The sequence below is a fragment of the Cinclus cinclus genome, chromosome 9 (genome assembly GCF_963662255.1).
Source record: "Cinclus cinclus chromosome 9, bCinCin1.1, whole genome shotgun sequence".
NCBI lineage: Eukaryota > Metazoa > Chordata > Aves > Passeriformes > Cinclidae > Cinclus > Cinclus cinclus.
This window is the reverse complement of record NC_085054.1, coordinates 22,179,621-22,194,004: the sequence shown is the minus strand read 5'-3', so window position 1 is coordinate 22,194,004 and position 14,384 is coordinate 22,179,621. Positions and strand designations below refer to the sequence as shown.

The 14,384-nt window shown below is 43.9% G+C and overlaps 1 protein-coding gene across 1 annotated transcript in view; it reads right to left on the bottom strand.

The window, feature by feature from the left end:
• Nucleotides 1-105: 105 nt before the first annotated feature.
• Nucleotides 106-14,384, bottom strand: part of GPR39 (G protein-coupled receptor 39) — a 72,874-nt gene continuing 58,595 nt past the window's right edge. Inside the window, exon 2 of the mRNA XM_062498339.1 lies at nt 106-629. Within this exon, the coding sequence (XP_062354323.1) occupies nt 106-629 (524 nt within the window). The remainder of the gene's footprint in view (nt 630-14,384) is intronic.

Here is a 14,384-nt window from a genome sequence, read left to right as displayed (position 1 = left end):
CAAATCCATCTGTGTTATTCCTTTAGCGATGTTGTCGCTTCCCTTGGTCATTTCAGTTTCCATGTTTGTAAGCTCATTGCTAAGCATTAGCTTTGCCTTATGAAGTCATATTTGACGTTCACAAAGGCCGTTCTGTGCGCCCAGCCCGGGCTCTGAGCCAGTCTCGAGGGGCACCGCTTCCAGGCTGGGATCTGGTGGGGCAGGACCCGGCTCCCGTGGGCTGCAGCCGGGCGTGGGCTCCTTCTGGAAGGTGCTCAGGAAAACTTTGGCGTTGCCCTTGGTGGAAGAGCCGCGCCTGGAGGACGTGAAGAGCAGCGGGCGCAGGGAGCGGCTGCTCCGCGCCGCGGAGCTCTGGTTGGCCTTGAGGAACCTCTCCCTGTTGGCATGCTGGAGGGTGAGGCGGCAGCACAGGACCTGCAGGAACACGCTGCGGAACTGCTGCGAGGAGACGTTGTACAGCAGCGGGTTCACCACCGAGCTGAGGTAGAAGAAGATGTCGGCGATGGGGAGGAGCGTGATGTAGGCTCTGAAGTAGGGGACGGTCCAGTCCTGCTTTGGCTTAGCAGCAGCCATGATCCTTCTGACCTGGTTTGGCATCCAGCAAAGCGCCAGAGTCACAATGATCAGTCCTGTGGGCACAGAGAGCAAGAAAGAGGTCTGCATACGTGGGGGAAGACACATAAAATACTACCAGTTCTGCACTTACTTGCTAGGAAACGGTACCAATTTTTCAGTGTTTTGCTTGACAGCTTTTTCTGCCAGTAGCATTTTTTTGATGTTGTTGTTTTTAATAACTGTTACAAGGCCGTTGTGGCACATGCTCAGACAAGACACTGCATAGCACTTGGATGGCGTTTCTTTGTACCTGTTATCGTTTATTAGTTTTCAAAGTGTTCTTTCTCTGATCATCTGTGTCTTTGGAAAGAATGCGGTTTTATTTTGGTTTGTGCCCTTACGTTTCTTGTGTCTTTCCCTTTACTTTGACAAACAAACAAAATAAATAGAACCTATAGCCATATTAGATCAGGCAATACCCAGAAGAGATCAGATTCCTGTTTGTACTTTACAAAAAAAGGAAATGTATGCATAATAATATATTTTGTGTTATTTTTGGTAGATTTCCTCTTACAGAAGCTATTTTTAAGTAAAATGTGTATGGATCTTTTTATGGTAATTAAGATATGTTGGGCTTTCTTAAAAATCAAATTCCAGTGGAATTAAACGATGAATGTAAATGAGAAAAACCCAAGCCTAGTCATGAAAGTGTAAGCAGTTTCAGATTGTAAATTATGCTTTAAAATGTGGTATCTGACCATTTTGTATTTATATGTAAATATAAATACATGTTGCTGCATCACTAATGGCATTAAAAGGGGTGGCTGAAGTGTCGGATGTCTGAAAATTCTGCCTGTGTGGAGCGTGCTCTGCAGGGTGCGGCAGTGGTGCCGGAGCAGCAGCCCTGCAGGAATGTGTCACTGACCTGAGCTGGCTGTTCCCAGGCAGGAGATGGAGCAGGAGCAAGATTCCTGGCTCCTCAGTGGCGTCCTGTGCTGCTCCTGTGTGCCAGCGCTGGAAATCCTTGTGTGACAGCCCAGGTAACAAAGTCACTCCTGCTGCTCCCCCTGCCACCCAGCAGTTCTGGCTCACAGTGCAGCCTCCAGCTCACTGTCCCCTCTTTGCTTCTCTTTTTGCAGGATCCGTGCCTTACACGAGTGCTTGGAGGGAGCAGAAGCTGCAGCCTGGCTGCTTCCCTGCGGCAGGGATTGTCCTGGTGGGGCAGATCTCACCTTGTTAACCTCATCCAATGCCTGACCTCTGCTCCCAACAGCAGCACAGAAGCTGTTTAATCCTTACCCCTCTAGGCTGAGCCAGACTGCCCCCGCTGAACAGGTCACTGTAACAATGCCATTCGGAAATAGAAGGTTTTTGAAGCCAGGAAAATGATACTTGACTTGCAGGAGAATGTGAATGTAGCAGGGAAGGGAGGTAGAAAATAGAAGAGAGATTTTTCATAACTTTGAAACTGCCAGAACTTCATCGGACTGTGTCCAATTCTCACCACCAGTTCCCCCAAGTAAAGAAAAGGTATGAAATGCCTTTAAAAATATATTTTTTTCATAAAAGGGATAATTACTTTAACGAATTTATTATCTCCCTGAATGAGCTACCAAATAAAAGCTGTCCTTTGGATCCCTTGCTTCTGTAATTACTTACTGTCATGGTAACTTTGCTGGGATGGGGAAGCAGCAGATCTTAAACCTACAGCACTGGCTTGAGAGCCCTGGAGAGCTGTTGTTGGCTGGCCAGCAGTAAATCCATTGCCCAAACCTTTGCCATTTTCAGTTCTTTGCCTACCAGAACCCTCCTCAAGCCCCTGTTTCTTTGCTCTCAGACCCCTCCCTGCCCCTTTGCTTACTGCCCTGCTTTTCCCCACCCACCTTGCCTCACTGTTCAGTACCTGCTGTGCCTCTGTTAAAAGTTCATCTGAATGTAATATAAATCTTGCAAATGTTTGTGGTCTTCAGTGCTCTTTTCCTGCTGTCAGTGTAACAGTTCTAGGGTATCACTTCTGGCCTGGGCCAAAAGAAAATAAGGCCTGCTGAGCAGTGACTTGTAATGGGCCTTGTAAAAGGGCAGTGGAAGGATTCTGGTGCTTGGCTGGGGCTCTTTTATCTGGTGCAACTTACACACAAAGTTCACAAGCCCAAATCTATGGATTTCTCATCAAATTTTACCAGAAGATCTCTTTCAAGTGAGAAGAAAATAAACTGTATTGTGCAATTATTATTTTTTCTTTTGTTCTTGGTTAGAAAGAGGATGCTTCATCATGCTGATTAATAGTTTCCTAAATTATGAATGCTGCTGCGAAAAGCTGTGAGCAAACAATGTGCGCATTCATTTTTAAAGCCCAACAAGCATTGCTCTGAGATGTCTGGGATTTTTTTTGCTTCTATCTGAATTCCTTGGAATTGACCTTTCTTTTTAATTCAAACTGCCAAGTGCTTAAGATACCCCCTTATATTGTTCAGACCCTTTTCTCCTGGAGAACTGAATATTTGGTAGTGTGTACAGGGAATGAAAAATGAGCTGCCTGTGCCCTTGTGCAGTACGGCAAGGTTTGTCTTTCAGGGGGTGGGAGGGGATGTCTGCAAAACCCTTGTTTTCCAAAGATGACTAATTGTTCATTTCTACACTTGGAAAAGATGCTTGTTGACTCAAAGGAGATGCACCATGCAAACAAACATGCTGACAGACTCACAGTATTTTTCCCAACTTTCACCCTTGGCTCGGCAGCGCGGAGTGAGGGACGCGCAGCAGAGGAGCGCCTCGGGAAGCTCTGTGCTCAGCACTGCTGCTGGCAGCTTGGACCTGGACACAGGCTCGAGGAGTTTGTGTTGTGCTGCAGTGTGCCAAAGGAGCTTAAACAGCCTTAACCAGCTTGAATGTAAACCACACTGAATCTTACACCAGCACAGATGTATTTTTCCCGTGAGCTTGCTGCCTGACAGGAATAATTCTTCACATTTCAGCTCATGTCCAACTTTGCCTTCCGCTCCTTCTTACTAAAGGGAACAAGATCAGTAGCTCTACTTTTTTTCCCCTCATTTTCCTGACCACTGCACAGAAGTGATACAGAGCAGATCTTTATCTTCCCTGGAATAACAATGTTTATAAACAAAGTAAGACTGTGGTTCTGCAACCTCCGTCACTGGTGCTTGAAATTTCCAAACTCACATTTGAATCATTCCAGTTTAATCATCAGACAGGCATTAGAAAAATGCCTGCAGAAGCCAGGAGCCCTTGTATCACCTTCTGTAAGTGAGAACATCTCAGCCTTTAATCAGGGCATTCATTTAGCATTGATTTAGATATTTCAAGGTAACAAACAAACCAAAAAATAAACATTAAAAGATCCTTGTCTAAAACTACATTATAAAGCTAAACCATAAACAAGCCACAAAACAGTTTACCCCAAAACAGAAATTGCCACATTCTACTACTATTTTAATCTGAAAAAAACCACAGCCCAAGCTTGTCTACAAACAAATCAACCACACGTTAAATTTGGGAATCATTATTCCAACTTCCCAAAAGGCAATCTCACAATATTAATTCTTAATATGTGACAAAGGATCATTTATGTAGTAAAATAAACCTAGAATTTAAGTGCCAATAGTATAAATATTCATTGCTGGCACAGAATAGGAGTTTGGCAGTCATCTATCCCTTAGCAATACTTTTTTTATTACCCAGAACATTCCTCTGGGCCATAGGGGACTGAATTAAATTCATTATGAACTTTATTGGGAAGGATTTTAAATATGTGCAGATGTCTGGTGGATAAGGCTTACTTCTCCACCCTTCCCCTTGCTCTTCTGTTCAACAGATTTTTGTTCTTTTTTTTTTTCCTGCACCTGAGCACTTAAATCTGTCTCCTCTTATAAACCAGTGTTTTGCCTGTATCCTGGCCACTGCCAGCCACCCCAAAAAGTCTGAAATTGTCAACAAGATTATGATTGCCACCAGACAGGGCCAATTGGTTTCCTTTGGCTGCCACAGCCCCTTAGCTGAGGCTGCTGCTGACACCTCAGGTACACAGTCCTTTGCCTGTGCACTTAACCCTGACCATCCTGGTGGGTAGAGGTCTGCCAGACACTGCTGCTGCTGCTGCTGCTGCTGCTGCTGCTGCTGCTGCTGCTCTGTCCCAGCCAGCCCAAAGCACAGTTAGACCTCAAATTTTGCCTCTCTGGGTTTTAATCAATGACACCAAGGCAGCATCTGCTTGTAAACTGACATTTAAATGGCAATTGTCAGTGGAATATAAGCATATGGTGTCTGAGCTGTGAGTCAAGTGCAGGCAGAAATGCAGTTGGTTCAGAGGAAGAGCTTTTTTAAGTTCCTTTTACTTTTGTGTGCTTGGCCTGACTGTACTCAGTGGCACAACATGACACTAATGCTTAGTCACAAAGTCCTCAAACAGTGCATCAGAAGTGCCAAGAAGTCCCAACAGAGGAAGAAAGACCACCTTTAATTATTAAGTTTACCATCATAAAGCAATGCTAATCATGAGGAAAGCACTTGGTCCCTGCTGGATTCTGCTACAGGGCTTTGAAAACGTGCAAAGATGCCTTCCCACTAATCAGGGTCTCAATGGTCTCGATATCAGCCACTAATAACTCAGGAGAAGGAAAAAAAAAGAAAAACAGAAGTACTAATTAAGAATGCTGCTTTCAGGAGGTGGGGTTTTGGCATGTATTTGTGTTACATTTATTATTTTAACCAGGACAAAAATCTTGCTTTTTGTTAGAATTATAGACATAAGGCACTAGTTTATTGTCTTTCTAGCTTCCAAGAAGAGTCAAGGCATGAAATGCAGTCTTCAATCACTGAGATGACCTCCCCAAGTGTAGATCAATGCAGCACTGTCTTCCAGCATCTGCAGCTGCTCCGTGCCTCTGCTGCTGCATCTCCCTGCAAGTGAGGAGTCAGCTGCCATATGCTTGTTTTCTCCTGACAATTGTCATTGAAATGTCAGTTTACAAACAGCTGTTACTTTCATTGCTGCAAGCCTGGCATGTAAGTGTAGTGAGGAAAGCAGGCAGAGTGATGCCTGGATGGCAGCTGCCCCTCAGCACTGCAGGCTGCTCTGCCTCAGCGTGGGAAACTGAGGCAGGCTGGAGCAGCTCAAGGAGGGGACTGTCTTCCATGCTGTCCAGTCTCAAGGATCTCCTACTGGTTCTTCCCTGGACAGGAAAGAGTTTGGAGCAGTTTCTCTGGTCCTCAAGCAGCTGGGTAGAATTTCAGCTTTTAACAGCTCCCTGTGAGTATCTGGTGCCAGCCGCTGTCCAAAAAGTGACTCGATCCCCTCTCTATCTCTGACTGACTGCAATGAGATGTCGGTGAGCAGAAGGGTGTGCAGGAGGGTGGGAAACAGGAACACATCTTCTACTTCTGCTTCCAGTCCCTTCACTGCCTTCCCCATCATCTCCCTTGGGTCAGAAAGTTTAAAAGCAAGATCTGCAGAGGAATTGCAGTGTCTCTTCAAGGCTTCTGTGGAAATTGAAGCGTTTATGCCAGAGCTGGTGTCTCCACATAAAAGGGACTGTATAGCAAAAAGCATGTGCTAAAAGGCCTCTGAATATCCTAAATTAGTCTTGTGATATTCAGTGCTGTCATGGCTGCATCCTTTTTGTAGAGCCTGTCTCTCTAGGAAACCTCTGCCTTGCTCTCTAAGATCTAGAATAAGGGAAAAAAGGCAATGGGACAGATCCGAGGGATAATCCTCCAGAGAAGTGGCCACACTCCCCTTACCCACACACGACTGCAGAAGGCTCAAGCAGGCTGCTGGGCTCTCTGTGGCACCAGAGTGCCCACAGCTCCAGCTCCAGCTGGCCCACACTCACACTCACACTCACACTCACACTCACACATCAGGCGTCAGATAAGCCTGCCACAGGGCTCCTCTCAGATCTACCTGTGTGCCCCCGTCCAACACTTCCAGCATCCTTTGTAGGCAGTGATTCCCAGCTGGGTCTCAGATCAAAGCCTGGTCCCTCGGGTTCCCTGCTCTGTGTCCCTGTTAGTGTGGGCAGTGAGGCAGCTCCTGGGTACAGAGTCGCTGCAGGGAGCACCACCGAGTCTATACAGCAGAAGGGGTGGTTTCACTGCCCTTACGAGTGTACTCATGACCATTAATCTCCCATTTCCCAAAACCCCACCAGACGATCTGTATTCAGTGCACAATGTCACAACATCAGTAAGGGTTTTGCTTGAATGAGGGCTACACTGTGCTCCATGGGCAGGATAAACTTCTGACAAAGATTAAAAACAGTAGAGGAATACTAATGCAAACTTCCTCCTTGCCCCTCTCAACCACATGCAAGTTTCTTCTGCTGAAGGACAAACATTACAGTAATAATAAGCACATATTAATGTACATTGAGGTGAATATAAAATGTATTAACCTGAGAGATAAATACTGATACGGCTTTGTCCATGTCAATATTTAGTTCAAGGGACAATAAATTTTGATATTCACTGAAACAAGTCAATACATGCATTGCTGCATGCATTTTCTATAAGATCAAGTTATTCAGCAATTCTATTATTTTTATCCTCAACTTTCAGAATCACAGATTTGCCTCTCAGAAATTCTTCTCTGTAAGATAAGAAGGCAATAAGTAAACTAGCCCTACCCAGGCAGTAACTACAGGGAGGAAAAATGAGAAGCTCTGGCCAGTGTGTATCTCCCAGGGGTTTCCCTTTCAGTTTTTCTAACCACCAGTGAGAGCCTCAGGCTCCCTGTGGGCTCTGACACTGGATCTGGACTGGCTGCTGTGTGCAGCCTCCTCAGAGAACAGGAGTTTCCTCACGGCTGCACATCAGCAATTCGCTGCCTTTGCTATGGAGCCTCCTCACTTACAGACCACATTCACAGGTGCCACCAGCAAAGCAAAACTGAGGTCAACCCCTTGCCCCTGCTGGCTCTGCAGGGGAGCCAGGGGAAAAGGAGAGAGTGAGACAACATCTTTGTCATCAGCATAGGCAGGAACATCTCTAAGAGTTCCCAGAGAGGCTCTGGCAAACACCCCACAGCCTTTCTCAGAATGGGTTTGAGCTGAACAGAAGCCAGCAACACACACATTATCATGGTAAATACTGCTGGAAGGATTAAGCATATGGCCTGGGACAAACGGCTGATAACCAGCTCCATGTACATCCCATTAACAGCTTCCAGCAAAAAACCAATGGACCAGCAAGCCCCACAGCCTTCAGAGGCATCTGGGTCCATCTCATGCTCGTTATGCTCCTCCCAGCTTCAAGGGTGCTGTTCAGTGAGGCCACGTCTCATTAGTGAGCATGCTTGGGTGACAGGACAGTGCTGTCCCATGAACTGCTGCAATAAATGAAAGGCACTGAGGAAAAACAAGCTGCCTCTTGGGGCAATCAATGAACCAAACCTGCAAGATTTTAATAAATATATTGCTGTTCTCTTGCACATAAAGTTGTGTCTCTTCCAAATGTAGCCACCGTTAAGAGTCTCACTAAATGCTAAAGTGATACAGGAATTCCTCCTGTAAGTGGCCATTCTCTGCACAGAACAGCAATGTCTTCAAGTGTGGAGCAGTGACAACGCAGGGAGTCTATTTTTTATTTTATTTAAAGCTTCTGTAGTAACTGGAGTTGTCAGTTGTATGAAGAAGAATTTCACACAAGTATTTGCCCCATGGCATCAGAAAATCACCTGCTGCTGCTTTTGACACTTCATTTCACAGGTGACTATGTAAATCATCACCGAGGCCCAGCAGATGCTGCAGAATCCAAAATGTACATCTCACTTGGATTGGACTGACTCCCCAGCCTTAAATCCCCTTAAGGGTGCCATGAGGCCACTGAGACCAAGCTGGCTTCTCAGAGCTTCTGGCCAAGCGTGGTGTCATTGAGCCAAACCAGGGTTACAGAAACATGCCCACAATCCCTCTCTCTCGCTGAAACCCCAGCACCATCCAACAGTTTGCTCCATTCAGGTCCTCTCTGCCCTGCCACACACACATTTCTTCTCTTGACTGGCAACAGAGAGATGCTCTGGGCTGGCTGAAGGACAGTAATATCTCATCAGTGACTCCTTGGCAGAGTGAGGCCAGTTTTTTGTGACTTGACCTTAAATAGAAGCCAGTGCTGAAGGAACCTGCCCAGAAGAACCTGCCCACCTGAGCTTCCTTGTAGAATGATGATGCTTCAGAGTCCATTGTACTTCAGTTCTCTGCAGCTGATAACAGCACACTGGGTTGAGAAACACAAACACTGCCATTAAACAGGAAGATTATGAGAGATTTACATAGAGCTGAAACAAATTTTCAGGTCTGTGTGTCATTGATCCACACATCTGGGACTTGCAGGGCACTACAGCAAAATCTATGCTGCTGCACTGAAACATAGCTTAGGGGGATTTCACCACACACTTCTCCACAAGCAACAGCAAGCATTGCTCTTCAGAAGAATAAGCTATTTCTACTTTGCACCATCATCTAACAGCCCACAGCCCTTAGTTAGAGTGGAACCAGAGGCACCAGAAGTTGCCAGGGGAACACAGATATGCAGAATATAATTAGTGAGGACACAAGTGTTAACAGTTTTACTTCTTAGCAATTTAAAATGTCTGACAATTATCTTCAGTTCCTAGCAGGGTCAAGTTTTGCTTCTCAAATATTTTAAAATACTGTCATTTCACAGTACAAACAGTGAGAGAAACCTAAAAGCACTCAAAAAGGTTTCATGACAGGAGTATTGTTACTGAACGTCAGCAGACTTTTTGTGAAATAGTGATTAAAGTTATGATATGCTTTAAAAGCCAGACATGCTCATAGAGTACCAGAAGGAATCATGCCAGTTTTAATGCTCTCTGTTGGGTTTGCATGTCAAGGGGTTGGCAGTGGGTGGCTGCAGAAGTGGTTTCTGTGAGAAGCTGCCAGAAGCTTCCCCTATGTCCAGTGGAGCCAATGCCAGCAGCTCCAGGATGGACCCAGCACTGGAGGTTTTTCTTACAATAGTGTTAATCTTACAATATCAAAGGTACTAGTGTTAATCTTACAGTATCAAACTCCATCTTAGCACTCAGCTGTAATTCAGTCCTAAATGTGCACAACTGAGCAGAGAGATGATGCTTTAGTCTATGCTACTGTAACTGGATAATTCAGTGCTGAGGCTGCACCCCCTCGACATGGGGAGCCCCTGAGTGCAGGTTTGTCTTTCAGGTCACTCACCAACACACCACAGCACTTTGCCTGGGACCCCAACTCTCTGGACAGAGCCAAGGCTGCCCTCAGACATAAATGCCAGTAGAATTTCCTATGCTCCCTTGTCCTCTTGGGTGCCTTCCCTCACAGAGGTGGGTAAACAGTCAGGAACATACAATAAATACCAACTTGGCATTTGAAGTGAGGGCTGACTGTTCATTCAGGTGCCCATCTCGTGCATTTGTCTATAAAAGACAAAATCCAGCATCTGCTTTTGAGCCATTCATTGCCATTCACAAGTACAATTTGCCAGTAAAGCAAAGATGCCCCATAAAAATCAGGGCTACTTTGGTGAAAAGAAGATCAAAAATGTTGTGGAAATATTCATAGACTCAGCAGCAGAAGACATAAAGGGTAAAATAAAGTGCTCACTTTTAGAAATTTTAACATTCCAAGTGTCGGGAAAGACACACTTATTGGAAATTGTTATTTCTGAATTGAGAAAGTATTTTTAAAAGTCACTAATATGGACTGAAATGTGTAGAAGGGAAGAGGTTTAGTTTGTATTGATGCTTCTTTCTTGCAAAACAAATTCTTACCATGGTTGCTTTGATTTTCTTTTAGAAAGACTGAAGACCTGTTTTCCTTTTGCATTGGCAAAACAATGGGAAAAATACATCTTCCATATAAATCTCGTTTAAATTCTGCATTCTAACTAGCAAACACAATTTGGAATTGAGAGGTTTTTTTTGTTTTTACATTACAAAATGAGCCGTTGCAACATTAAACAGCTCATCTATTGCAATTCAGCAGGAGAAATCATTGAACAATCAAGTGCAGAATACAAATACAGAACGATGCCCTATTAGCTCTGCAGATACATCAGATACTTGTAAGCTCTGCCAGAAAGACAAGCTTTAAATATATGCTATATGGAACTGATAATCACGGGGGGATCAGCAAAGCTCTCCCTTAAATGAGAGATGTATTATCAACATACAAGTCATAATTTTGTACTAAAAACCTGCAAGTGAACAAAACTTGCTCTATTTTAGCAAGTGAGATGAAAATGGAATTATTGATGCACAAATGGTAGCACGATCATGCTTGCCAGCTGCTTTAAAAAACAAATGCAATTGGAGTTTATGTTCAGCAGCCTAAGTGAGAAGAGAAACCAAAGCAAATTGCCATCAAAATCATGTGGAGTTATCCAAATCCCACCAACCAAAATCTGCAACAGGAAGCAGGAGCCAGGAAATGGAAGAGCAGAAATTCACAAGGCAGCTGTGGCACCACTGGCACGAGGCTGACAGCCCAGGGGCTCAGCCTTCAGACTGAAGGCCACTTCTTTTTTCTCCTCTGTCCCTGAGAACAGTGATTATCATAACCTGCAGGAGGGTGAGGAATGAGGTGTCTGCTGGTGGCACACAGGAATCTTTCGGAAAGGCTGGGGAGAGGAGGAATCTCTGATTCAGCCATATCCAGTGGCAATCCCAGCCCTGCAGGTGAAAGAAGGCTGAATTCCAGTCTGACTCTTTGAACTGTGTCCTGGCTTGCGTGTCAATGGGGGAAACATAAAGTAAATGCTAAGCAACAAGGCAGCTTTATTTTCTAAATTAGGCCTAACCTTTGATTATTTGGATCAAACCCCTGGATAGTGGCGAAGCTCCTTGAAATCACTCTAAGAAAAATGTCGCAGGCAAACAGGGCTTGTTTGCAGCTTCCCTCCAAGAAGGCTATTCAGGGAGCTTTAGTATTTTGATTGCAGAGAAGCTTCTTCTCTGCTAACACCTGAATCTCCTCTTATTTACATTTTGGAGCGGTCCAGAGAATTGTAAAGAGTGCAAACCTGTCAAAACTTCCTTTCTCAAGCCTTTTCAAGGAATATATAGGCAAGATGCAGCCTAATTCAAAGTTTCCCACACCAGGTTAGAAGTGCTCTGCAAATGGCATTCAGGTAAACACCTGGGCATGGATTTGCCCAGCACACGGACACCATTTGATTTGAGAGCTGCTCTCTGTGCTCTGATATTTGCACTTCGCTTCCAGAAGCTGCTGGGGACCTCCAAAGTGCCTCAGGTGGGCAGCTCACAGCAGGTGTCATGCAGTGCTTCTTCCTCTCCTCCACAAACACAACCTCAGCCTTGTATCTCAGCTATAGCAAAAGATGTCAGCTCATTTTGGTGACATTTTGATTATTTTGGTAAATACCATTTATTCAAAATCATCTCCCTCGTAATGATTTAAAGTTTGGGGAAAAAAAACACTGTGTGGCCCTTTCTTTCAGCCAAGCTGTCCAGGATACATTTTGCTGGCCTTTTAACTCTCTTTTATTTCCTTGAGGTCTATCCACAGATAACCAGAGTATTCCAGCTGGAATTGGAGGATGCAGCTCTCTCTATCTTTTGTAGTACCTTTCCAAGGAACACTAAGAACCATAAGATATTACTGCAGACCTGAGAAAAATAATTAAGCTTGAGCTCCAAGTACCTAACAGCTTGCTTTATCCCTCTCTTCCAGAAAATGAAGGAACAAAATGGTGCTTTTTGAAACTATAAACAAGGAGCAAGAATCAGGATGTAAGAACGCATTCCACTGCGCCGTTTTTAACATAAATTCTGGTGATAAATATGGTGTTTTCCATAACAGAGTGAGGATATAGAGAATTTTAGCAAGGACTAAATCTACCCTACTGTAAATTAAAAAATCTATTTCTTCCTCCAGCCTCATGCAGCTGGCTCCAACTATGGACACACAGGACCTGTTCAAAGAGAAAAGACTTCTACAATAACCCTTTCACATATAATAAAAATATGACTGTGAAAGAAAGAAGATCATTAAATATCAGAATTCACAGCAACTAAGAGGGTGATTATAAGCATTTGAGAACTTTCCTGTGCATTTATAGAGCCCTTTAAGTTCAACTGTTGGTCTTCAGCTTGACCCAGACCACGACAGAAATGATAATACTACTGCTTCTGACACTGCCACATAGTTAAGTAGCTGTTCTGCCCTGTTAACACAGCTATACCCACTGGATTTTCATTTCTGGTCCTCTTTCCAGAATGGTCTCTTCCTTTGAAATAAGTTTTTCTACTCAGATCTATCAACTAAGACATCTTGGGAAGAGATTTTAAAACACCTTCTTTCAAACTTTGTAAGGTTTCTACCTACTAATGAGCGAAACCCTAACTCCCAAGAGGTAATAGAGCTATTTTGTTCTCAAAGTATTCAAGAGATTAATCCAAAAAGTATAAATCATCTTGCTATACAGCAAGAAACTTCTTTGACCAGTAAGTCAGAGAGCAAAGTACAAGGAGCTCTTTTCTGTGATACCAGAGCAGAAATGGACTCTTCTCTCCTGGAAGCCAGGGCCAAGAGCCAGGGCTTGGTGCTCAGTGACCCGTGGGTAGCTGTGAGGGGCATGGCAGGATGCCCTTCCAAACGCTGCCTCCCACCCCTGAAGACAGGGAAAACTCTTTTGGTGGTTGCTATTTTAAAGCCTGTTAGAGCTAAACAGAGCAGGAGATCTGCTTTGGGGCACTGATGGGCTCCTCCATCCCTTTACAAAGGCAGCTGGAACACACAAGGGCCTCCAATTTGCCCCAGGCATCAAGTAAATAATGTCACCTGATTTGCAGCAAGAATATTCCGTCTACAGCATCTCCCAAAATCCAGAGGCAGCATCTTGAAAACGCAGGCACTTCTTTCCTACTGCTTTCCATATACCCAAGTTAATTTACTGGACAAAAAATCCTGCAGAGATGGAAAACTAATTCCAGGTAGGTAAAAGCAATCATGTACACTGGTAAACAACAAGAAACAACACGGAGGAAAACCATATTTTAAAGGGCTGGTGCATAACACTGGGATTGCACTTGCTCTACTACCCTGAGCCAGATCATTACCTCCGTGATTGCAGATATCCTGCTACACTCACTTGGAACTTCGCAACAGGATCAGGTGCTGAATGCAGCTGAAAACCTGTTTAATTAGTAGCTGGTCACAAAAAACAAAATGTACTTACTGGCATCTCCAGATAATAGGAAATGTGTTTCAATTCTTATTGCTGTAGCCACGTTTCTACATTAAACTGTATTATTTTTAAAATCTTGTTTGCAGTCAACCATATTACCACGTCCTATAGGAGTTTTTTTGCTAAGAACTTAAAAAACACCCAACGGACACAGTGTGGAAAAGCCTCTCAGCATAGTATGAAGATCTGTGTTTAATTTTACATTCTTTATTCGGCAAAAATAGTAGTTGTTCTGCACTGAAATTCATATTTATAATAAAAACCACACTCAGCTGCTCATATACTAAAGAAACAATTCATGGCTGAATAATGTACCAATTCAAAAGCAATCTCTCTAAGCTACAGGAAACCTCTTGAGTTGCTAGTCTGAACAAAATGAAGCTTGAAGAAAATGAACCACTTCGAAAATAAATGAAAATTTAGCAAATTGATCTGAACGAGAAAAATCTGTGTACAATGCAGGTTCTTTTAGCCACACTAGAAAGACCGGCTAGAAATCACGTTTGGAAGAAAAACCACAACAATAAATAAAAATATGGTGCTTTTGTTTGTTTGTTTGTTTGTCTAAGGGGTATTTCTTTCTATAACGGATAGTGGTTTTATAACTTTGT